Source organism: Panthera onca, chromosome A1 (genome assembly GCF_046562875.1).
Source record: "Panthera onca isolate mPanOnc1 chromosome A1, mPanOnc1 haplotype 2, whole genome shotgun sequence".
Classification (NCBI taxonomy): Eukaryota; Metazoa; Chordata; class Mammalia; order Carnivora; family Felidae; genus Panthera; species Panthera onca.
In genome coordinates, this window is record NC_138339.1 from 130,668,446 (window position 1) to 130,695,100 (window position 26,655).

At 37.5% G+C, this 26,655-nt stretch overlaps 2 protein-coding genes across 10 annotated transcripts in view; both read left to right on the forward strand.

Annotated features, from left to right (window-relative positions):
• The window catches only part of FNIP1 (folliculin interacting protein 1), a 153,693-nt gene extending 133,607 nt beyond the window's left edge, over nt 1-20,086 (forward strand). For all 3 annotated transcript variants that reach the window (XM_060637876.3, XM_060637877.3, XM_060637878.3), the window contains 3 exons: nt 10,113-10,310; nt 14,776-14,891; nt 17,281-20,086. In XM_060637876.3, coding sequence (XP_060493859.1) covers nt 10,113-10,310; nt 14,776-14,891; nt 17,281-17,359 — 393 coding nt within the window. In that variant the 3' untranslated portion in view covers nt 17,360-20,086. The remainder of the gene's footprint in view (nt 1-10,112; nt 10,311-14,775; nt 14,892-17,280) is intronic.
• Nucleotides 20,087-23,190: 3,104 nt separating this feature from the next.
• The window catches only part of RAPGEF6 (Rap guanine nucleotide exchange factor 6), a 212,793-nt gene continuing 209,328 nt past the window's right edge, over nt 23,191-26,655 (forward strand). For 3 of the 7 annotated variants that reach the window (XM_078451204.2, XM_060637870.3, XM_060637865.3), the window contains exon 1: nt 23,195-26,151. In XM_078451204.2, coding sequence (XP_078307330.1) covers nt 26,083-26,151 — 69 coding nt within the window. In that variant the 5' untranslated portion in view covers nt 23,195-26,082. Of the gene's footprint in view, nt 26,152-26,655 lie in introns of all 7 variants that reach the window. The other 4 variants (XM_060637874.3, XM_060637875.3, XM_060637864.3 and 1 more) reach the window with 4 other exon arrangements.

A 26,655-nucleotide genomic window follows, 5' to 3' on the forward strand; every position in this document is an offset into this window, starting at 1 on the left:
AAAGTTTGAAAGAAAACTTATCAAGACTTGTTTTTTTTAATTAATTTATTTATTTTGAGAGAAAGAGAGAGAGCGAGAGAGAGAGAGAGAGAGTGTGTGTGTGTGTGTAAGCGAGGGAGGGACAGAGGAGAGAGAGAATCCCAAGCAGGCTCTGCACTGTTAGCTCAGAGCCCAACATGGGGCTTGCTCCCACAAATTGTGAGATCATGACCTGAGCTGAAATCAAGAGTCAGACACCCAACGAACTGAGCCACCCAGGCACCCCAAAACTCATGTTCTTTATATTTAAAAGCCATCTTGTTCAAACCTTTAACACCAATCAGATAAATGTTTATTGACATACTATGTTCTGAACATGGTGCGAATAGTCCATGGGATATATAGATGAAAAAGAAATAGCTTCTGATCTCAAGTTATTTACTCACTCTCAAGTTAGGGAAGTATATGAATAAGTGTAGTATAATACATAAAAAAAATACATGCCTGAGAAAGATAATAAAAAGTAATTTAATGCTTTACAGGAAACAATTTATATCAGTTAGTGGTGTTTGTCCTTCAGAGTACAGCCTCCATTTCTGGTTTTTGGGTTTTTTTGTTTTACTTCTGTCCTCCTGCTGCTGATGTAGTATGTAGTAAACATTTGGTGAAATACTTGGTTAGGAAATCCAATGTGGATCCTTCTAATGCACTGTGTCCTCTTGTCTTTATGTCTTATCTTAGTTATTCTGTCTCTTTTTTCCCTTCATCTGTACCCATTAGCACACACTATGTACTTTGATACTGTCTCTGGAAGCCTCGCTTTGGAAGGGGTGACTGTCTCCTATTGAAAACAAAATATTTCCGTTTTAAGGGTTTTACCTTAGGAAGAGAAGGAATATTAATAGTAATAAGCAGTTTTTATTGTAGCCTTAATATGTGCAAGGGACTTAAATGTAATACCTCACCTAATTTTATGGTAATAATTTTATGATACTTATTTTTATCATTCGTATATTTCAGGTAGCACAGAGAGTTATATTAGATAGGGAATGGCAGAGCTAGAAGTCAGTCCTGATCTGCCTTTAGTAATGCTTTTAAGCTTCTGTGCTTAATATATACAAAACACTGGGTCACCTGGGTGGCTCAGTTAGTTAAGCCTCCAACTCTTGATTTCTGTTCAGGTCATGGTCTCATGGTTTATGAGTTCAAGCCCTGTGTCAGGTTCTGTGCTGACAGTGCAGAGCCTGTTTAGGATTCTCTCTCTCCCTGTCTCTCTCTGTGCTCTTCACTCTGCACATGTGTGCTCTCTCTCTTTCTGAAAATGAATAAACTTTAAAAAAGAATACACACACACACAGACAAAACACCATCCCTGAAACATACCATCTCTAAAACAAATGTACAAAGTTAATGCAAATAAAACAGCAAATTGGCATTACAAAAACAAAGCTTGCAAGACTTTTATTATTAGCGGTCGTACTTCTGTTGCTCTTGGAGTCATTCCACTGTGGTGTAAAAAGTAAGCTTTCTGTCTTCTGCCCTCTCCTTATATTTTCATTTAGTTATAGTTTGTAGTCTTTTCTTCTTATATTTTCATTTAGTTATAGAAGATATTTTATTATCAAAGCAGATTACAGTAAAAGTTTTTTAAGTTTATTTTGAGAGAGAGAGAGAGCATGTGCAAGAGGGGGAGGGGCAGAGAGAGAGAGTCCCTGAGCTGTCATTGCAGAGCCTGACATGGGGCTCAGTCCCACAAACCCAGAGACTATGACCTGAGAGCTGAAATCAAGAGTTCGATGCTTAACGAACTGAGCCATCCAGGTGCCCCAGATTACAGAAAATTTAATGAGGAAGTGAAAACTAAAATACTAAACTTAACCTCAGAATTAAGAGATTGAATCTTCTGTCATTCATTTTTCTGTATTCATGTTTAAGGTTTATATTTGATGGTTTTAATTACTGTGTGCTTATAATTTATCAACATTACATTTAACATGAGAATGATTTCTCATGCACCTATATGGAAAACCATGTAGGAGTTTTTAATACATAAATCATGAGGATAGTACTTAAAAAACAATACAGTCTTATTCTTCTGAACTATATCGTGGAGTGTCTTTTCTTTTTCTCCTCACTTTCTAAGAAAGAGGCATTTTTCTCATTACCAAATCAATGTATATTTACTATATATAAAATACTGAAATATGTAGGAAGCTGAAAACAAGTTTTCCCAGCTCTACCATGCAGTGGCAGACATTCTTAATATAAAAACCTCTTCCAGTCATTATGTAGTATGTGGCATCTGATAAAACCCAAACTTTGCCACTTCCTATCTGTGAATCCTAAGACAAGATATTTAATCTTATGGAACCTAGATTTCCTTGGCTATAATGAAAGCAATACTAATGTTTATATACCAGAGTTATACTGTGTGGTGTGTTGTATATATTAGGTTCTTTGTGTCTTACAGCTTCTTGTCATTGTTGTTATTCTATGTGTGTGTATGTACGTGTGTGTGTATATATACATTTTATATATGTACCTAATTGGGGACTTTTATATATACATATACATATTTTTTATATGTAGTATATATATGTATATATGGTTTTGATCATTCCCCCCCACAAACTTTATTTTTTATCTAGATTTGCCATAATTTTTCTGCAATATAGTAAATCACTAAAATTTACATTTTTATGTATAAATACATATTTATATATATTATACATGTATATAAAATGCATATGTACCTTGTGTATATATATACAGTATGTATATATATGGTATTATATTCAATTTCTTTTTAATGTTTGTTTATTTTTGAGAAAGATGTAGACAGAGTGTAAGTGGGGGAGGGGCAGAGAGAGAGGGAAATACAGAATCCAGAATCTGAATAGACTTCACGCTCTGAGACTGTGAGCACAGATCCTGACGTGGGGCTAGGACTCACGAACCGTCAGATCATGACCTGATCTGAAGTTGGACACTTAACTGACTGAGCCACCCAGGCGCCCCTGTATTTAATGTTTTGAATTCTGTTTTGTTAGTTAACAGTTGATGTAAGAGAATTTCCCCATATTATTAACATACTTTGTAAATACTGTTTTTAATGTTTGTTGGTTATTCCATTGTTTTGCTATATGGTTAGTTTTTCTAACCATTCTCGTATTGCTCAACTTTTTTTTTTCCAGTTTTATTTCAAAATATGATTCACAACGTATTAATTTAAGGGGTACAACATAATGATTGGATATATGTATATATTGCAAAATGACTACCGCAATAATATGTTTAGTTAACATCCAACTGACTTAGTTCACTTAGCGTAATGCCCTCAAGGTCCATTCATATTGTTGCAAATGGCTGAATAGTATTCTCTCTCTCTGTGTGTGTATGTGTGTGTGTGTGTGTGTGTGTATCACATATTTAAAAAAAAATTTTTTTTTTTTTTTTCCAACGTTTTTTATTTATTTTTGGGACAGAGAGAGACAGAGCATGAATGGGGGAGGGGCAGAGAGAGAGGGAGACACAGAATCGGAAACAGGCTCCAGGCTCCGAGCCATCAGCTCAGAGCCTGACGCGGGGCTCGAACTCACGGGCCGCGAGATCGTGACCTGGCTGAAGTCGGACGCTTAACCGACTGCGCCACCCAGGCGCCCCAAAAAATTTTTTTTTTTTAACGTTTATTTATTTTTGAGATAGAGAGAGACACACAGCATGAACGGGGGAGGGGCAGAGAGAGAGGGAGACACAGAATCGGAAGCAGGCTCCAGGCTCTGAGCCATCAGACCAGAGCCCCACGCAGGGCTCGAACTCGCAGACCGCAAGATCGTGACCTGAGCCGAAGTCGGACGCTTAACTGACTGAGCCACCCAGGCGCCCCTAAAAAAAATTTTTTTTAAAGTTTATTTATTTTGAGAGAGAGCATGAGCAGAGGAGGGGCAGAGAGAAAAGGAGAATCCCAAGCAGGAGGGGCAGAGGGAGAGGGAGAGGGAGAATCCCAAGTAGGCTCTCTGCTGTCAGCGTGGAGGCTAACATGAGGCTTGAATCCACAAAACCGTGAGCCAAAATCAAAAGATGTACGCTAAGCCAATTGAGCCACCCAGGTGCCCCCCACATCTTCTTTATCCATTCATCTGTTGATGGAAACTAGGTTGTTTCCCTGTCTTGGGTATTGTGAATAATGGTGCAGTGAACATGGAAGTGCAGATATTTCTTTGATAGCCTGCTTATGTCTTTTGAATATATGCATACCCAGAAGTGGTATTGCTGGATGATATGGTAGTCCTGTTTTTGACTTTTTGAGGAGCCTCCATGCTGTTTGCCATAGTGACTGTACCAATATACATTCCTGCCAACAATGCACAAGTGTTCTCTTTTCTTCACACCCTTGCCAACACTTGTTTGACAGGTTTGAGGTGATATCTCATTGTGGTTTAGATTTGTGTTTCCTTAACAATTAGAGATGTTGAGCACCTTCTTATGTATCTGTTGGTCATTTGTATGTCTTCTTTGGAAAAATGTCATTTCAGTTTCTCTGCCCATGTTTTAATGAGATTGTTAGGGATTTTTTTTCCTTTGCTATTGAGTTATATGATTCTTTATATATTTTAGATTTTAACTTCTTATCTGATAACATAGTTTGCAGATATTTTCTCCCATTCCATACATAGGCTGCTTTTTCATTTTGCTTCTGGTTTCATTTGCTGTGCAGCAACCTTTTAGTTTAGTTTGCTTTTATTGCCTTGGCTTTTTGGTGTCAAGTCCAAAAAATCATTGCCAAGACCAGTGTCAAAGAGCTTACTCCTCATGTTCTTCTAGGATTTTTATGCTTTTGGGTTCTTTGTTCAAGGCTATAATCTGGTTTGAATCTTGTGTATGGTGTATGATAGGGATCTGGTTTCATTCCTTTGCATGTGGCTGTCTAGTTTCCTCAGCACCATTTCTTGAAGAGTATCCTGTCTGCATTGTGTAGTCTTGTCTCCTTTATCATAAATTAATTGAACATTATGCATGAGTTTATTTCTGGGTTCTCTATTCTCTATTGCTCAACTTTTAAAAGGTTTTATTCCTTTTACTGTTATAAATAACATTAATACTGTCTCTGTGTTTTAAAAGACTTTAGGATTATTTCTTTTAGGCTAGATTCTCAGAAATGGGGTTATTGGCCAGCTTTTAAGATTAGGATTATTTTCGTGTTCTTGATGTATGTTGGTTAGTTTCTTCTCCAAAAGGCAATGCTAGTTTGTTTGTTTGTTTGTTTGTTTATTTTTTTAACATCTATTTATTATTGAGAGACAGAGAGAGACAGATCATGAGCATGGGAGGGGCAGAGAGAGAGGGAGACACGGAATCCGAAGCAAGCTCCAGGCTCTGAGCTGTCAGCACAGAGCCTGACACGGGGCTCGAACTCACAGACCGCGAGATCATGACCTGAGCCGAAGTCGATGCTTAACCAACTGAGCCACCCAGGCGCCCCAAAAGGCAATGCCAGTTTAAACAGCAATTTGCAGTGTCTCTAAGACCTGTTTGCTCTGCAGCATTGTGGGTCTCATTTTTATTTTGAAAAGTAATTGAAGAAACTGGCTAGTTTTGAGGACAGTACACTGAAGTTGAGTTGGTACATTATTAGTTTAAAAGTGCAATTTACAAGGCCATGTTTGAATAGCTAGTAGGCGACTGAATAATGAGGTTTTGTAAAGGGGTGGAGATGTAGGAGTACCTGCTAGAGAAGAGATTTGGGGGTTTATGTATTGACATTCTGGAAATGCCTGGGAGAGAAAAGGCTGGTAAGATTGAGGATGAATGTGTGCTGTAGAAGTCACGAAACTCAGAAAAGAAGGTTTAAGAAAAATAAGGCTTCATGGGGCACCTGGGTGGCTCAGTTGGTTAAGCATCCAACTTTGACTCAGATCATGGTCTCATGGTTTGTGGGTTTAAGCCCCGTGTTGGATTCTGTGCTGACAGTGCGGAGCCTGCTTGGGATTCTCCCTTTCTCTCTGCCCCTCCTCCACTTATGCTTTCTCTCTCTCTCAAAAACAAATTAAAGAAAAAGAAGTCTTTATATTTGCTGTTTCTCACATAAATTACTTTCCATTTTATGACTAGGAAGTATCTGAAGCAGGATACAAGCTTAATTAAGGTTGTGGAAGAGACCACTACAAGGTCTGCCCTGAGAATATTCTCCCATTTGCTATATAGTCTCTCTTTTCTAGAAGTTGATGATGAAGAGAAAGACTAGGATTGTTTAAATTGAAATTTTATCAGATTAGAACATTGCATATGACAGTGCATTAAATGAAAACAAGCAGTCAAAATGAATGACTGTCACTGCCTCCAACTTTGTGTTTTTTTTAACAACTTCTAAAGCAAGTTTGATTTGAATTATTTCTGATCATAAGCTTGGAATTTAGACCCTTCTCACTTGGGAGACTACCAACCTGGGACCATTTTCCTTTTCGTTACCAAAAAAATAGCTTTTATAGATTAGGGTTAGATACATTTAAAAACAACAAATATATGGAGAGGCAAACCAAGAAACAGACTCTTAACTATGGAGAGCAAACTAGAGTGGAGGTGGGAGGGGAGGATGGATGAAATAGGTGATGGGGATTAAGGAGGGCACTTGTTGGGGCGCCTGGGTGCCTCAGTCGGTTAAGCGGCCGACTTCAGCTCAGGTCATGATCTCACGGTCTGTGGGTTTGAGCCCCGCGTCAGGCTCTGTGCTGATAGCTCAGAGCCTGGAGCCTGTTTCAGATTCTGTGTCTCCCTCTCTCTTACCCTCCCCCATTCATGCTCTGTCTCTCTCTGTCTCAAAAATAAATAAATGTTAAAAAATAAAAATAAAAATAAAATAAAAAAAAAAAAGGAGGGCACTTGTTGTGATGAGCACTGGGTGTTGCATGGAAATGATGAGTCATTAAATTTTATACCTGAAACTAATATTACGCTGTATGTTAACTAACTGGAATTTGAATAAAAATTTGAGGGAAAAACAAACAAAAATGAAAAATCTTAGCCACATGCCTTTTGATTGAAGAGCGGTAAGGTTAATTTCTAAGGTTTATAACCTTTTAAACAAGGTATGTTTTATAGTAGTTTCCCCATTATCTGTTTAGGCATTTCCTTGTGACAATAATGGATGTATCCCCTTCATAATTTTAATCTCCTAAAGATGCCCACTGCTCTTGAAAGTAGTATCTGCCTTTAACAGTTTGTTATTTCAGTTGTTTTTTTTTTTTTAATTTTTTTAATGTTTATTTATTTTTGAGACAGAGACAGAGTGAGAGTGGGGGAGGGGCAGAGAGAGGGAGACAGAATCTGAAACAGGCTCCAGGCTCTGAGCTATCAGCACAGAGCCCGACGCAGGGCTCGAACTCACAGACCATGAGATCATGACCTGAGCCAAAGTCAGACGCTTAACCGACTGAGCCACCCAGGCGCCCCTCCACTTTGGTTTTTTGATCATACCTCCTGCCTTATTTTTCTTTTATAACCATAGGGATACTTACATTAAAATATACATTTATATCTTTTTTTTAAGTTTATTTTGAGAGAGAGAGTGAGTGGGAGAGAGGCAGAAAGAGAAAGAGAGAATCCCAAGTAGGCTCCCTGTTGTCAGTGCAAAGCCTGATGCAGGGCTGGATCTCAGAAACCATGAGATCACAACCTGAGCCAAAATCAAGAGTTGGACACTTAACCAACTGAGCCACCCAGGCGCCTCTGTTATCTTGTTTCTTAAAAATGTATGGTATAGCTTACATCTTTAGATGTATGTACCATTTCCAGAATTTTATTTCAGTAATTAAGTTGGTTAATTGAAAAATGTTATATTCTTGGTAAAAGTTGAATAAGAAATATTTGAGTATTATTTCATAAAAACAAATACAAACTTAAGAGCTTCATGGAAAGTTTGCACAGTGTAACTTTCCAGGCTTTTTCTTTGCTATTTTCTTCTTCCCCACTTCTCAGTATCATTTTTCACTAATTTAGTCACATGTATCTACTTCTTTCTTTTGAATCTTCTCATGATATTGTCTTTTACAGAATTATCCATATTCCCCTCTGATTGTTTACCAGCAGTCCAATCCATACTTAAAAGTTATGTTCCTTCTATTGTAAAACTCCTAATCACACAGAACCCATTATTGCCCTCCTGCCACCCCCAACTTGATGCCTGTTTTGTCTGTTACACGTAGGTCTTTTTACAGCCAGTTGTATTTATTTTTATCTCTCACACAGGACTGTGAGCTCCATTGTCTTTTTTTACTTAGTGTTAAGCCAAAGGCTTTATTCAGAGTGGTTGTTCTTTAACAGAGGCAAAGGGATATCCTTTCCGTGTGCCAAACCTGGGTTTACTAAGGAGCAAACCTACATTCTTTGCTATAAAATGTGGTAACAGTACAAGTTTGAAAGGAAAAAAGCCATTGGGTTAAAGTATTTCAAATGACAATTTTTAATCTCAGTTTTATTCCTGCTATTCCATATGGCCAGCAGTAAATAAATCCTTAGCTTTTCAAATGTAGAAAGATGTTGAAATATTGAGCATCATTTCTTTTTTCTTTCTGTTTTCCTTTAGGACCATTATTTCTTTTTAATAGTGGTGCTATGTACTTGATTGTCATTTTTGGTCTTTGTGTATAAACCATGAGAAGCCAAGGGCATAGCCATGTGCCTTTGGTCCTTTTAATAGTATATGTTAGTTAAAAATATTTTTCATTTTGCCTTAAACTTTCTAATTATAAAAGTGTCACTTAGGTAAATGCTTCTCATAGAAATTCAAACAATATGAAGATACACAAAATCAAAAAGAAATCCTTCTTCATACTCTTAATATTCCATCCACACTTCTTCACAAAGATCTTCATAATAGAGTTTGATTTGAGTATTTTCATTCTTTTCTTTACACATTTTCATTTAGATATAGATACGAATTTTTAAAAAACAACTGGGATATAATATGTATATGGGGTGTATGTGCGTGCATGTGTCGGGGTGTTTATTGACTTTTTTTTTCCTACTTCACCATGTGTCTTGGAGAACCATGTTAGTGCTTGGTGATTTGTTTCCTTTTTAATTTGCTATATTCATAATGTGGATGTATATTGTAGTAAAATAGAAAAACCAGGGAATATAGGCAGCAAGGTATTTCATGTAATCAAGTGATAGCCCCTGAGGTGCTCAAGTAAATCAATGTCTGACAAGGTGGGATAGTTAGCACAGAACCTTACCATTAACTTGTTCATTAGAATTCCTTTTGGACATACTTTGTAAATGTTTAGCTCTTTCAAGGTAAAAAATATTTTCTTTCAATTGCCTGACAGTAGTTAGCACTCAGTAAAATTACTGAATGATCAAAAGACTGGTGACAGTTAACTTCTGGATTAAAGAATACAAAGTTCAGGGGGCGACTTGGTGGCTTAGTGGTTGGCTCAGTGGTTAAGTGTCCAACTTCAGCTCAGGTTATGATCTCGCTGTTTGTGAGTTCGAGCCCCATGTTGGGCTCTGTCCTGACAGCGTGGAGCCTGGAACCTGCTTCGAGTTCTGTGTTCCCCTCTCTTTCTGCCCCTTTCCCACTCATGTGCACGTGCATTCTCTCTCTCTCTCTCTCTCTCTCTCTCAAAAATGAATAAATATTTTTTAAAAAATTTAAAGAATACAAAGTTCAACCAACTGATGCTTACCAGAATGGAGGTAGGTGGAGAGATGGATGAAACAGATGATGGGAATTAAGGAGGGCACTGGTGATGAGCACCAGGTGATGTTAATGAAGTGTTGACTCACTCACTGTATTTTACACCTGAAGCTAATATTATACTGTATCTTAACTAGAATTCAAATGAAAATTAAAAAAAAAAAAAGAATAGATTTCTGATAATGAATTTCTACCAATGATGATTTGAAGAAAAAAATTTTTTTCCAATAATGATTTCTGTAAGATATCTCAGGGTATTTGTTACTGAGTTAATTAAATATTCCATTTACCATGGTCAAGGATTCTTTGGCAGTAGGTGTCAGAATTTAATATTCTTTCATTCTGTTTTTGTTTAGTATCTCTTCCTTGCCTTATTTTCATTAACATTTATTTGAAAACTTCATTTGCTTATCTTAAGATGAATTCTTCTTTTCAGCATCCAGTGTTGGATGAACCAATAGCAGAAGCTGTCTGTATTATAGCAGATATGGATAAATGGACTGTTCAAGTGGCCAGTAGCCAGAGACGAATGACAGATAATAAATTGGGAAAGGAAGTATTGGTTTCCAGTCTTGTTTCCAACCTGCTTCATTCCACTCTTCAGCTTTATAAGCATAACTTGTCTCCAAATTTTGTAAGTATGTAAGGCTTGAATTATTTAGCACTCTGATAGGTGACTAAACTTTAGTATGTGCCTACATTGAATACTGTTGTTAGCTTCATCACTGTTGCCTGGAAGAAAGATGTTATGGTGTGAATGTTTGTATTTCCCTAAAATCCATGTGTTGAAGCCCAAACACCTGATAGGATTCTGTTCGGAGATGGGCCTTTGGGAGGTAATTAGGGTTAGATTAGGTGATGAGGGTGGGGACCTCATGATGGCATTAGTGGCTTTCTAAGAAAAGCAAAAGAGATTGTGAGGATGCAGCTACAGGCAGTGCTCTGTCTGCCTGGAAGAGAGTTCTCATCAGAACTGGACCCTGCTGGCACCCTGATCTTTGGACTTCCAGCATCCAGAAATGTTGTTTAAATCATTGAATCTGTGCTATTTTGTAATGGCAGCCCAAACTCAGAAAGAGATGTGAACATTTCTGTATATTGTATGGTTGCAGCAGCCAGAATTTAGTGCCTGACTTGTGTCATGTAAGGTATGGATATGCAATGCCTGCACCCCTGCCCCATCTTTGTGCAGAATGCCATTGCATTCTAGAGCCTCATTGTTGTGTCAGGACTTTGAATGACCCCTCTTCTAATACTGAATAACCTCTTACTGAGGACACCATTTCCAATTTCCAAAGTTCTTTTTTTTTTTCTTTTTAGGAGAAATCTAATACAGCTTAGTTAAAAACCTCCATAAATCAACATTATAAAGGCCACATATAACAAATCTACAGCTAACATTATTCTCAGTGGTGAAAGACTGAAAGTTTTACCCCTTAGATCAAGGACAAGGCATGGATGCCCACTTTCACCACTTCTATTGTACATAGTACTGGAAATTGCTAGGCAGAGCAGTTAAGCAAGAAGAAGAAACAAAAAGTATCCTAATTGGAAAGGAAAAGGTGAAATTATCTCTGCAGATGACATAATCTTAAATGTAGAAAACTTAAAGATTCCACAAAAGAACAGATAGAGCTAATAAATGAATCCAGCAAATCTGCAAGGTACAAAATCAGCAAAGATAGTTGTACTTCCATATACTAGCAATGAACAATCTAAAATGGAAGTTAAGAAAGCACTTAAAATAGCATCAAAAGAATAAATTACTTAGTAATAAATTTGACCAGACCCAAATGGCTTGTATACTGAAAACTAGAAAACATTGCTGAAAGAAATAAAAGACATACATAAAGAGAAAGACATCTAGTGTTCATAAATTGGAAGTCTTAGTATTATTAAGATGACTGTACTACCCAAAGTAATCTACTTACTCAGTACAATCCTTAGAAAAAATCCCAATGACTTCTTTTTTTTTTGAGGAAATAGATCAAGTATCCTAAAATTTGTATGGTCTCTCAAAGGACTTAAAGAGCCAAAATAATCCTAAAAAAAGAAAAAGATGGAGGACTCACACCTCCTGATTTCAAAACTTAGTACAAAGTGACAATCTTCAAAACAGTTTGATATGGCTTTGGGACAGACACATAAAGCAATAGAATATGATAGCCCCCAAATAAACCTTTACTTACATGGTCAGTTGGTTTTGGACAAAGGAGTCACGACCATTCAAAGAGGACAAGAGCTTTTGCAATAAATCGTGTTGAGAAAACTGGATATCCACATGGCAAAAGCACGAAATTGCGCCCTTTATGCCATGTACAAAAATGAACTCAAACTTGAATGTGACTTAAACCTAAACTTAAACCTAAACTTAAGTGCTTAAACTGTGTATAAAACTGTTTGAAGAAAACCTTGGGGGATAATCTTTATGACATTTGATTTGGCACTGATTACTTGGATTTAAAATCAAAAGCACAGAGATGCCTGGGTGGCTCAGTTGGTTAAGTGTTCGACTTGGGGCAGGTCATGATTTCACAGCTTGTGAGTTCGAGCCCCATGTCCAGGCTCTGTGCTGACAACTCAGAGCCTGGAGTCTGCTTTGGATTCTGTGTCTCCCTCTCTCTCTGCCCTTCCCCTGCTTGCCTTTCTCTCTCTCTCTCTCTCTCTCTCTCTCTCTCTATCTCACTCTCAAAAATAAATGGACATTAAAAAAAATTTTAGAAGCACAGGCAAGAAAAGTAAAAAGTAGATACATGGGACTTCAGCAAATTCAAATTTTTGTACATCAAAGGACATTATCAACAAGTGAAAAGACAATGTGCAGGGTAGGGGAAAATATTTGTAAATCATGTATCTTCCAAGAGATTGGTGTCCAGAATATATAGAGAACTCCCACAATTCAACAACAAAAAAAAAAACTCAATTTGAAAGTTGGCAAATAGACATTTCTCTAAAGATGTACAAACAGTCGTTGAGCATATGAAAAGATCTTCAACATCATTAGTCATTAGGAAAATGTAAATCAAAACCACAGTAAGATACTCCTTCACACCCATAAGTATGGTTCCGATCAAAAACAAGAATAACAAGGATTAGCCAAAATGTGGAGAAATGGGAACCCTTGCGCAATGCTGGTGGGAGTGTAAAATGGTGCAGCTGCTGTGCAAAACACTTTGGCAGTTCCCTAAAGAGTTTAACGTTGTATTGTCCCATGATTCAGCAATTCTACTTCTGGGTTGATACTCATAACATTTGAAAGCAGGGACTCAAATAATTGTACTGTCATGTTCATGGCAACATTATTTCCAATGGCCAAAAGTTGGAAATAACTCATGTCCATCAACAAATGAATGGATAAACAAAATGTGGTATAATACATAGAATGGGATATTTGAGTCATAAAAAGGAATGTAATTCTAATACCTTTTGATACAGCATGGATGAACCTTGCACACATTATGCTATGTAGAATTAGCAAAAAGGACAGATATTATATGATTCTAGCTAAGTGAGGTATCTAGAATAGGCAAATTCATAGAGATAGAAAGTAGATAGAGATTACCAAGGGCTTGGGGGAAGGAGGGAATGAGGAGTTATTATGTAATGGGTGCAGAGTTTCTCTTTGGGATAATGAAAAAAAGTTCTTGAAATGGATTGTGATGATGGTTGCACAACATTGTGACTGTACTTAATGCCACAGAATTGTATACTTAAAAATGGTTAATATAGTAAATTCCCAGATATATGTAAATTATATGTAAAGCTTATAGGTGTGTGTGTGTATGTATAATTTCTGTTTTGCTTTTCCAAGAAGAAAATGGGTTGTTATTAGCAGTTTTGGGTTTTTGTTTTTTTTTTTTTTTTTGAGTAAGCTCCATGCCCAGTGTGAGACTCAAGCTCACAATCCTGAGATCAAGAGTCACACGGTCTACAGACTGAGCCAGCCAGCCAGTCACACCTGTTAGCAGTTTTAATAGTTGATTTTCATTGGAAAGGAATGGTCTGCAAGAATTTAGTGGGTTTTGTTTGTTTTTGTTTTAAATATTTATTTATTTTGAGAGAGAGAGCGCGCACACGCCAGAGGGTGCACAGCAGGGGAGGGGCAGAGAGAGAGAGAGAGAGAGAGAGAGAGAGAATGAGAGAGAATTCCATGCAGGCTCTGAGCTATCAGGGCAGAGCTGGACACAGGTCTTGATCTCACAAACCGAGATCGTGACCTGAGCTGAAGTCGATAATCTGTTGCTGAACCTACTGAGCCACCCAGGCATCCTGAGAATTTAGTGTTTTAACACCTGAAACTCATGTTTTGTCCTCATACACGTATAGCATTAATTCACATGAAAAATCACCTATTGTATTTAATTGAGCAAGTTAGTTGATAAATGGAGTGTGTATGTGTTTTAGTTTTTAATGTTCTAGCCTAGAAACCTCTCTTTTCTAGTAAGGACTACTGAGCATTCTCTGTGAGCTGTTGTAGACTTTTTTCTTTAACTCCCCAGAGTAGAATGCACCCTGTCCTATGTAAATATGTTTGAAATGTATCATGAGTATTATATTTATCAAATTTGGAATAAAAGTGTTTTTTAAAGCTATGGAAATGTGTAGTGATAGTTTCACATCTTTTTGAATGTACTTAATGCTTCTCAGTTGTATACTTAAAAATGGTTAAAAAGGAAAATTTTATATTGTGTTTAATTTACTGCATTAAAAAACAACAACAACACAGGGTTCCTGGATGGCTCAGTCAGTTAAGCATTTGACTCTTGATTTTGGCTCAGGTCATGATCTCATGGATTCATGATATTGAGCCCCACGTTGGGCTCTGCGCTGATAGTGCAGAGCTTGCTTGGGATTCTCTCTCCCTCCCTCTCTCCGAACCTCTCCTGCTCCCACTCTCTTTATCTCTCTCAAAATAAATAAACAAACTTTTAAAAAATCTCTGTAGGATCTAAATGTTTGATATGAGCAAGAAAAAAATTTACACTCCTTTAGCTAAAATTATGTGCTTTAAAAATGTGCTCAAAATTTTAATTTATATACAAATAACTAAACAGAATTGTCACAAATGTGATGCTTTGGAATTTCTACCTTCACTGCAGTGTGTAATGCATCTCGAAGACCGATTACAGGAGTTATACTTCAAGAGCAAAATGCTGTCTGAATACCTGAAAGGACAGATGCGTGTCCATGTCAAGGAACTAGGAGTGGTTCTAGGGTATGTTTATGGTTTCTTTTCTGGCTTTGTTTTCTCGTTACACTTTCTTTTTTTTTTTTTAATTTTTTTTTTTTATGTTTATTCATTTTTGAAAGACAGAGAGCACAAGTAGGGGTGGTTAGAGAGAGAGGGAGACACAGAATCTGAAGCACGCTTCCAGCTCTGAGCTGTCAGCACAGAGCCCGACGTGGGGCTCAAACTCAGGAACTGTGAGATCATGACCTGAGCTGAAGTCGGAGGCTCAACCGACTGAGCCACGCAGGCCCCCCTCGTTACACTTTCTTTAGAAAAGGAATGTTCCTCAGAATTGCCTTTTTTCATTTTAAGTTATTTTCCTGTTAGAAGCTGAACAGTTACCAGTTGGGTTGCTCTGTACCATATAAAAGCACATCCCTGGCCTCCACTTGTACTATTACAGTAAGTTGAGAATATGGTCAGATAAAAATGAACTAAAATCTGAATTTTCATCTTAGTGAAAATAAGTAAGTATTCATTTTTATTCATTTATGTGTTAAAACTCATCATTCCCAGCATATGACCTGCCATCCACATGAGCTGATTGAAATAACACCATTCTGTGGGTGGTAGAACATTATCTACATATTACTTACTATTCATTCCCTATTATCTTTATATTATATCTGTTTACTTTGCAGTTACTCCTGGGGAAAAGACACTTTCCTAAAATGCCAACTGAAGGAGGAACAGGAAGTTGGTGGGAGGCATTGTATAGCCCTTTTCCTTATATTCTGTAGTCACTTTGCCTATGTTCTATGGCTACTTTGTGTGTGTGTGTGTGTGTGTGTGTGTGTGTGTGTGTGTGTGTGTGTGAGAATGTCAATTATTTCTCGAAATCCTGTTGAATAAATTAAAACAGGGTAGAAATTTTTAAAATTAAGCTTTTTAGAAGGGAGGGAAAGTCAACATTAAGTAGCAACTGTGCATCAGAAACCAAATTAAATTCTTTGATTAATGTTAATCCTCATCATCTAGACTGGACATAGATGATTCTGTGTGTGTCATGTCTTTTTTTTTTTAAATTTAAACTAGCTTTTAATTTATTATGCATATAACCAGATTTTACAGTGCATTTTGACATAAAATTAAAATTAATTCATCAGTGTCTTTTCCTAAACTTCTAACCCTCACCCACATAGTTGATGGATTGTCTCTTCTTACAGAATTTTTAAATGTAGAGGATAAAAAATATAAATTAGTTTGTATTCTACATATCATCCTGCAATTTGCCTTGGAATAGATGTTGAATGTTCATACAAGCACACACTAATTTATTTTTAATGGTTGTATAGCATTTCATTATTTGATAGAATTTAAATCATTTTCAGGTTTTTTGCTGTTACAAATTAGTGCTGAAATGAATATAAATCTTTGAAGTTTGTAGGATAAATTCTTAGAAGTAGAATTTTTGGTTAAAGGACATGTGTATTAAATTTTTGATAGATATTGTTAGTTATTGTGATAGGTAATACTAAAGGTTATCCAAAAAATATCAGAATAGATTCTCACAGACAGCAGGAAGCTACCTCTTCCTACTGCTGCCTATTAGCAAATTTTTTCATCTTTGTTAAACTACTAGCTGAAAAAATGTAATAGGATTTTACTCAGATTTATTCTCTAACTGTGAATGAATCTGCATAACTTTTTCTGTCTTTATTGGCCTTTTTTTCCCCTATAAATTATTTGTGGTAGGATGAATTTTTAAGAAGCATCCATTACTTCTTCCCAGTACTTCTTTTTATAAAAACATTTGTATCCAGGGGTGCCTGGGTGACTCAGTCGGTTAAGCATCTGACTTCAGCTCAGGTCATGATCTCATGGTTTGTGGGTTCGAGCCCCACATCGGGCCCTGTGCTGACAGCTCGGAGCCCAGAGCCTGTTTCTGATTCTGTGTCTCCCCCTCTTTCTACCCCTCCCATGCTCATGCTCTGTCTCTGTCTCTCAATAATAAATAAACATTTAAAAAAAAAACCCTTTTTTTTTTTTAAATAAGAAAACATTTGTATCCAAAACAGTATGGGTGCACACAATTTTTCTATTATTTATTGTATTTCTTACATACTGTCCCTTGCCCTGATACATGGTCCATTAGCAGGTCAGTGATATGCTTTCCTACATCCATGATCTTGTTGCTGTTGGGTTTCAGAGACTTTCTTTTTAAAAAATCTTTGGCTCTGGTTTTTACTTACTGAAAAATTTCCAGCTTGTGTTATCTTCGACTCTCTTCTTATCCTTTTCCTTTTGGCCAGAGTGCCCTATGTTCTTGACATCTGAGATATAGTGTGACTTTACCCGTAGCACTTACTGCCTGTAGGACACATGTCCTGGGTACAGAATGCCTAACCTGAAATTTTTTTTTTCTTTATTTCAGGATTGAATCCAGTGATCTTCCTCTTCTGGCTGCTGTAGCAAGCACTCACTCTCCATATGTTGCTCAGATACTCCTTTAACACAAAGGTCATTAGAAATTAACTTTGGTAGAAAGTTAAATAGAAACTAAAGAAGCAGATGCAACATGCATTTATGGCTTTTTTTCTCCCTGTTAGACTTCCATCTGAATGAGTCAAATGCCTGGGTATCCTGCATTGCAGTACATATTGTGTGATCATTGGATTGCTTTTTCCTTTTGGCTGGACTTTTGGGTGGTGGTATATTTTTAACCAAGTGAGCCTAAAGCAGCATAAATAATATTTAGGGAAAGCATTTGAAAAAGCCAAAGTATAGAAATTTCTACAAAATGAATATCATCAAGGAATTTCATATGATCACTCCTGTGTTGCCACACCCATAAATAGCATTGGATATCTCACAATTAAATGACTCAGAAATAGTCATTTAATTAATTTGAATTCCTTATTTCTAAGGTATGGAGACCTATAAAAACTTGATTATTCTTTTGTTTTTCAATTCAAAATAGCTAATTTTAGAGTATTTCTCAAACTATTTTAAATAGCCTGTTAATTATAATAATTCAGAATAATGAGTGTAAATGTGTGTATGTTATCCATCCAAGTGTACATATGTATCTATTTTTTAAAGAAGCAGAGGTAGAAATACAAGATTGATTGGTAAACATGTCTTTTTAAAAAAAATATTTTCAACTAGTATCAGTTGTAAATAGTGTTGAAATGTTGCTTTCTGGTGAATTATCTGTTTCACACACCCTAAAACATAACTAAAGCCAATCTTTTTTTTAAGGCTGAGTAATGTAGGTTCCCCAAATAAAAATACTACTTTATACCATTTGTTTTGTTTGTAAGAATAAGCTAATTCTTATAAATGTTAGTATTTACATTTTTGCATCTAATTTAATAAATAAAAATTAGGATTAAAAATTGCACCAAAGCATTGGGAAAAATAATACTGTTTTCTTTAAAAGTGCTCAGGTAGCCAAGGCCTTTGCTTTCAATATCAGCCCTTCTTGAACCCATAGGAACTGAATGTTTGTTTCACTGCTTCATAATAATCAGTTTACACTAATAGAGCTTATTAATTCTTAAAATTACTCTTTTCTCTAATAGCCCCTCCCTTCCAAAATCTAATTTGTTTTCAGAATTTTCACTTTTCAGTTGTTAATATTTTTTGTATATATTGTAGAGTGTTGCTTATAAGAAAGGCTAATATGGAACCAAACTCTTGTAAGTAATGTAAATATAAAGATGGGTAGATAAAGTTTTCATTATGCTCTACTACCTCAGTTTACTTGAATACTACATTATAGTTTATTCTTTACTTACCTGATTTAAGATACTTTTAATGCTAAAAGTGAAATTGGTTTCTGCTTTCATGGACTATTTTCATCATAATTAATTGATTAGCTTAAAAAAACTACTTGCTATTCTCTTACTCAATATAATTACTGTATAATACATTCATTCTTGCTGTTTGAATTTTCAGTAAATAAGGACGATTTCTGTGGTTTGTTTAGTCTTTGGCCTTGAATTTATAGTGTTGGGTCACATTTTGCTTTGTTCTTTATGTATTCATGAACTCTCTAATAGAAAAGAAATGGTTATTTTAATGGAGTGTAAACCTGAAATTGTTGTGCCTGTAATCATTGTTGCCCCTGTGTCCTGTCACCTGGTCCCAGTTAATACCTGAGTCTCCCATGGATGACTTGCTGCCAAGGAGCATTTATAGATCTGTTTTCTTTGGCTTGAGTTTCTTATTCCATTAATTACTGAAATTCTTCCCTCTTTAATTGTTTGGGATTCTATAGTCAGTCTCTTTGGCAGGATTCAGAGTATAGACAGATTCATATGGGGCCACTGTACATTATTTTTTTTTATTGTAGTTCAAATGATATGTATGTAGCAGGTAGATAATGTCTGATTTTGCTTGTTTTCTTTTTTTAATTAATCATCAAATGATTCACAGTCCTGTTTGAAATCTCTATCATTTAGGAAATCTAGTCTTCAGTAAATGGATGGCCCATGCTACTACCGTTCCTTTTAAAACTAAGCTTTGCTCAGAAGGAAGAACCTTAGTTTCTTAATAGAATCATTAATCCTTATAGGATTCCTGAGTTTTATAATTCCTAACCCTCTGTAATTTCTACTGCCTTCATCATAGTCATGTTTTTCCTTACACAAAGCCCAAGGAATGAGCTGCTACTTCTTTAAAGTGTGATCATTATGATGAATGTGAAAAGAGTTCTGGCCTGTTCACAATAATTTTTTCAACTTCTTATGGTACAAACAGTTATGTGTTACATATTTTAAAAACCTGTTTGATGCAACAGGGAATAAAAAAACCCTGTTAATGTTGCAACAGGAAATGAAAAAGGGATCTTTTACATTATAGATTTAAAACTAATTTTTCCTTGTATATAAACTAATTGGTTTGTTTTGAAATATTTTTAGCTTTTACTAATGTGTCTTAATTTTGAGTTTGAAAATGTTAAGTGCAATAAACATACTAGCACAGATTTCATTTTGTTGCAATTGGCATACACTGGGGATGATCACTTAAAAAAAAAGATTTTACACCATGCCTACTTCTGGTGGATGTCTTATGAGATTGTTCTGCTTTCTCTTAAGTTATTTAGATGGTGGGATATGTAAAATGTACATACTTGTTCCTTGTTCTGTATACATTTCTCAAATGTACACCTGTATTATAATAACCTCCCAGTTCTAGGGGAAATTTGTGCAATAAATACACGTCGATTTGATGGATGATGTTAGTCTCTTTCATGTGTTAATAAGGTGTATGTAACATCATAGACTCCGATGTCACCTCACTTGGATTCTTTTCACAAGTGTGGCACTTCTACATATATGACCATGTTCATTATGTCCTCCTTTAATCCTAAATTTCTTTATTGGTATATAGTAGAATCTGCTTCCTAATATGGTTGTGTGGATCAAGTGAAATAGTGAACGTCAAAAATTTATCTCAGTGCACGGCACACCCCACATGGTCAATAATTCTTGGCTGCTGCGTTATAAGGTATTCTGTCCAGTCTCCCCTGTATGGCACCCAGCTCTTGGGGGGAGAATTTAACATATGTTCTTGTGAATAAAAACCTAGCCACAAAAAATATACTGGTATAATGTTACATTTGACCTGTTCCTCATGATGACAGATAGAAAATCTTCTTTTTGAAAACAAACTAAACATCATTTAAAACCTAGAAGAATCCATGTAAACCTGTTAAGAACATGTATTCAATACAAAGTACCATTGGCCTTATAATTAAACAAAAAATTCGCCAGTTGGTTTGGATTTTTATTCTGATTTGTTCACTGATTGTGCGTGTTGGCTCTGAGCAAGTCTATCCTCTTCATCTGCATTATAGGGTAAGTAAGCTCTTCCATCAATCCAGAGTGCCTGCTTTGCGGTAGTGATTAAGCCCTGAGTAAGCTGTTGAGATGCTACCTTATCTTACTCAGGCTGGTCGATTTGGGCAGAGTTATGCCAGGAGATAGGATTAGATCTGTTTTCATATCATTTTATATATATGACTCTTAAATTTGACCAAAGAAAATAAGTGCACTATTTTAAAGCAGAGAGGAAGTATCAAGTATTTGGGTATCATCCGTCAGATATTTTAAAAGTTTATAATTGGTACCTGTGTCTATATGTGCTGTTCCTGTATATAAGTGATATCTTGTAACATTTCTGACAAGTGTAGAGGAATGGTTTTGGTAATAAGAATCTGAAAATACAGAATTTCATCTGAGATCGTGTAGTCTTTGAGGGTTTGTTTTGTTTCTCAGACGAGAATGGTTTCCAACTACTATGTGGTGACGAATGTATTGTAAAAAATTATTTGGTATTTCTTTGTTTTTGCCAATGTAGAATGTAGGAGTTGGATGGCAAACAAGACCAAAGTGAGTTGAAGGTACAATGGGAGCTGGGGTATTGTAGTTCTGAGTAGGAAGGACTTAGATAGAAAGGCAGAGGTTGGAGAGTATAGAGCTGCTTATCCTTGCTTTGGAGTGCAGACCATGGACTTGGTCATGTTTGTTCCAGGTTTAACATTTGAGACTCCCCTTAAAAAAAAAACAAAAAACTATAAGCAGCCCTAAAGATGTTTTTAAAGAATATGTGAAGTATTCATTCATTATTTGTCAGGAGAACTTTGGTGGTCTTAAAGCATATGCTACCTCCTGAGACTTGGTCCCTTCTAGTTCTTTTTAAAGGGACTCTCTGGTGAAAGTATGAGCCTAGTCTGATCCCTTCATCAGATTGCAGTCTCTGGGTTAACACTGATCAGACCTCCAACAGATAAGATAAGCCTGTATTTACTCTAAGGAGAGTATTAAGTTGAAGACGCTTGAGCTTCCATTTTTCCAAGTGACTGTTTTAACAAGGGCAGTCCAAAAATAGATGTATACACCTCAATGCTCAAATTCAGATTCTTGGTAAAGGCAGTGTTACCTAAATAGTCTTCAGGGGAGTAACACTGTTGAAATGTGTTAAGTATAAGGGCGGTATTATTTTCTCAAGAAACTTGTGATGCCACTTTTGTGTCGCACATTTAGTCCAGCACTTACAGGTCAGTATCATTCACTGCATGAAAGGTCTGGAATTAGTTGGGTCAGACTAGTCCAGAACCTGAGTTAGTTTCAAGTAGTTTTCAAACCTGGTCACATATTAGAAATACCTATGTAGCTTTTGAGAAATATTAATTCCTAGACCTCACCCTCAGGTCCTGATTTAATAACCGTACTTGACCTTACTTAAAGATTTGGGCCAGAAAATGCTCTTCTTTTTCATAGTGACTCAGACTCCCAGCATATACCAAATCTCAATTCTTTATTTTATTCTAGGTGCTATTAAAAACAGGGCTTTTTACTTGCATGTTTTTGTTGGTTTGCTATTATTTTGGAAAGACAGACATTATGAGTATGTCTGCCTAATTAGGATTTGGTTTTGCCTAAAGCATTTGCTTAGCCAGAACTTTCTTTGCCATTGGAGAGCAATCAAGTGCCTATCTTTTTTTATAGCAAAATCCCCTCTTAATTACTTAGTCCTTAGGTAGTTTCATTTATTCATTCAACAAACACTGATTGAGCACTTATTATGTGCTGGGCACAAGTCTGGATGCCAGTGATATGCCAATAAATAACACAAACCTTCTTCTGTGTTCTCATGGAGTTTACATATTTCCCACCAGTGGAAGAGATAGACGAAAATATGGTGTCAGGTTGTGGTAAGTACAATGGAGAAAAATAAGGTAGGGTAAGGAGTTAAGCCATTTTTTCTTTTTAAGATTTAACCATGTTTTGTTTTTCCTAGGAGTTAGTAAACTGTTTGTATTCAGAACCATTATGGTTCCTTTCCTACCTGGTATCTACCAGGTAGTACTGGTGAATCCCATCCCAAAGGTGGCCTTTTCTCTGAAAGTAGCTATTAGAGCTTTCAGTATCAATTCACTTTTTTCAGCATACCAGAACATAAAAGATGGTAAGGACAAGATAGATTTTGAAAATGTGTGTGGGGTGCCTGGGTGGTTCAGTCCGTTATGCATCTGACTCGGCTCAGGTCATGATCTTATGGTTTTTGGGCTCTGTGCTGACAGCAAGGAGCCTGCTTGGGATTCCCTCCCTGTCCATCTCTCTCTGCCCCCCACCCCCATTTGTGCACAGGCACATACACTCTGTCTCTCAAATAAACTTAAAAAAAAAGTGCTTTAATTTCGATTTGTATAGCTACCATGAACATTAATGTATTGTTTTCACTGTTGTTGTCTTATGGTAAAGCCTAAAAGTAAGTTATTTTTGTATAGTTAATTCATTTTTTCATGAAATATTATATACAGAAAAATGAATATACACTAATGTAACCATCACTTAGGTCAAGAAGTAAATCATTTTTAGTAACCTAGAAGCCCCTTCCTCCACGTGCCCTGTCCTGATATACTCCTCTTTCTTATTTTTCTAACTACCAACCTGGCTTTTGTGAACATCATCTCCCTTTTTCTTTATAATTTTATCTGTCTTTGCATCCCTATGTGATATAATTTAATTTTGCTTGTGTTTGAACAAGCATATAATTATACTTGATATTTTGTGGTTTGCTTTTTTCCCGCTCAACACTCTGCTGGTGATTCATCCATGTATTATGCAGTCGATATGCTACTGAATGCATATACCATAATATACCCATTCTCTTATTGATGGACGTGTTATTTTTTAGTTTTTGGCTAATATGAACAATGAACATTTTTGTTCATCTTTTCTGGTGTACATGGGTATTCTTCAGGACATACATCAAGGATTGTCAAAGGGTATGTTTCAGCTTTACTACATAATTTTTTTGCCAAAGCAGTTTTCCAGTTAACACTTAATCTGCAGTTTGTGAGAGTTCTTCTTGTTCCACATCTTCATGAATACCTCAGTGTGTTTCTGAAAGTTATTTTTTTTTTAATGTTTAATGTTTAATGTTTATTTTTAAGAGACGGATATAGAGTGCGAGTGGGGAAGGGGTAGAGAGAGAAGGGAGACAGAGAATCCACAGCAGGCTCCAGGCCCTGAGCTATCAGCATAGAGCCCCACATAGGGCTCGAACTCACAAACTGCGAGACCATGACCTGGGCCAAAGTTACACGCTTAACCAACTGAGCCACCCAGGTGCCCCTGTTTGAAAGTTATTAAAGAAAAAAAATTAGGCATTAAAAACTTTCCAGTTCTTCAAACTCGAATTTCTGCTTTAATCACTTTTCAGAGGTGAAGTAATAGGAATAACAAAGTGCTTGCATTATGCAGGCAACATCCTAAGTACTTCACATGAATTATCTCATATAATCTTGAGAATCCCAAAGCAATGGGGTCCTTTACTATTCTCATTTTACAGATAAGGGAACTGAAGTTCAGAGATACTAAGTTACTTCACCAAGTGATTCAAATAGAAATGGCCTATTAAAGACACACATTCAGTGTTTGTCCCTAAAGTCCAAGCTCATGGTCATCATGCTTTAATTCCTCTACCTTCTTTCAAAATACTTAAGTGGCCCTAAAAACTGATCCTTGAATAATGTAAGGGCTAAACCTTTATGATCCTAGGCAGACTTTGAGAGGTTGTTTATACGCACAAAAAATGTCGAAAATGGGTCACTGCAATTCCTTGTGATCTCTCCACAATTTATCTCCAGAATGGCTGAGCCACAATTTCCCTGGTAAGGTTTTTGACCTATACTCAAAAAAGAAATGTGCTAATATTATGTTGTAAACTTCAAGTTTGGGCAAGCCCAGCGACCAACGGAAAACAAAACTATTATTAACAGCCATCATTACCAGATCCCAGATAAGGTAAATGTTGCAGCCTGAATTCTTTACTTTCTGTTGTTCTAAAATATAATTTTAATTCTTACTACGTCATTAAAAGAGTGAATAACATAATCCTAAATCACTTCGAGTTAGTGAACTGTGCTAATTGCTGTGAGAAATACGAAGATGTACGTAGATGTGGTATAGACCTCAAAAGGCTTCAAATTCAGTAAAAAGGATCATGCCTATGATGGCTACAAAGTGACGCATTTTGAGACCAGTGCGGCCTATCTGTGCGCTAAAAAGACAGCCATGAAAAATACTGTCCTGGAACGATGGATTCTGGAATTCTATCAGTCGTTTCACAGTGAAAACATCACCTGCGGGTGCCTGGCTATTATGAAGTTTGGTCTGTTTTTCTTACCAAGAGACCAGTAGTTTGTAAATGGAAATGTGTTGTATTCTCACCGTTGGGGAACAGGCTGGCATGTAAAATGTAGTGCGAAACTGGTGACTTCAAGTCCTGACGACCCTAAACTCTACCCGCCTGAGGAAAAGGCTGAGTTGAGGGACGGCTGCCTTGGGCACTCGTTATGTGAATACAGTACAGACTCGACTTCTCGAACCGGCATTAACTTGAGCGGGCCGCGCCATCAGCGCCTGCCAACCTCTGAGGCTCAAGGCCGCGAGGCTCAAGGCTTTTGATTTCTCTGTCCCGATCTCAGTACGTCCGTAAAAGACAGGGCAAGCAAGTACTTCCTGGAGGGTTCCTTCCACAGAAGATTCGTTTTATTTCAACAAATGTAAAGAAGAGAGGGAATGAACTTCCTTGCTCGCTAAACGGTAGCGGCGAAGTCTGCACTTTGCCCGAGGGAGGGGCGTCGGAGTTGCAGAACTGAAGTTTGGCCCGGGCCTGGCCACGCCCTGAGCTTCCGGATTTGGGCACAAACTGAACCCCCTACCTAGAACGCTTACCCCACCGTTCTGCCCCAACAGGAAACTTCTTTTTAGTCCGTCATAACGCATTTCCGGCCCCTGAGCCGGAAGTTGAAACGGCCGAAACCGCAAATCCGAGGCGGATCCTGTGGCCGGTTTAGGTGAAATCTCGCGACGCTTCTTCAAATCTCACGAAGAGCCGGAAGAGTCCTAATGCACCACCCCAGTTTTTACGTCACCCCGGAGACACGCCCTTGGGCGCCCGTTTGCGTGCTCGCCCGTCTTGCGCATGCGCAATATCCCCCCTTCCGCCCCCGTGTGGGCTTCCCTCTGGCCAGTCGCGCGTGGGCTGAGGCCCTGGGCGGGCGTTGCGAAGGCTTGTTTGCTTGAGCGCTGACCCCGGGGCCGTCCGGAGTTCTCTACCTCGGGGTTGGAGGGTGTAGACCCCCTACCTAAGGTGAATGTGCTGTCTCGTGGGCTACTAAGGCCAGGCGGGGAGCACGGGGGCCGGGGCAGCGGCCATGAACTCGCCCGTGGACCCCGGCGCTAGGCAGGCGCTGAAGAAGAAGCCGCCCGAGCGGACCCCCGAGGTAAGGTTGGCGGACTCTAGTTGTCCAATGGACAACATCCCCTTGTCGGTCCGAAACCTGCGGCGACTGTCCCCTTGCCAGATCCTCGCACCTGCTGCCAGTGTATCTGTTCTCTGCGTCCCCCCGCCCTCACCCAGGCCCTTCTCGCCGAGGTGATGACCGCCTTTCTTGCTCGAGATGCCGCCTTCCTCGTACACCCGTCTTTGCCGGTGACTTCCTGGTGTTTTCGATAAGAAGACACCATTACAAAGTTGTATTTTGTCAGGGCAGAATGTGCGTCTTGGAGTGAGAGTACCCTTAGGTAGATAGACTTTGAAAAACGAAGTAGACATTATAAGTGAATAGTCATGTTGCTAAGATGTAACTTATTGCCTAGAAAAGAAAGTTTTCAAAAGCACTTTAAAACTGCATCCAGTCAGATGATGAATTCTGGGAGTGGATGATGCATATTTAAAGATCTGTTCTTGTGGTACTTTCTCAAACTGTCAGCGGGAAATTTTACAG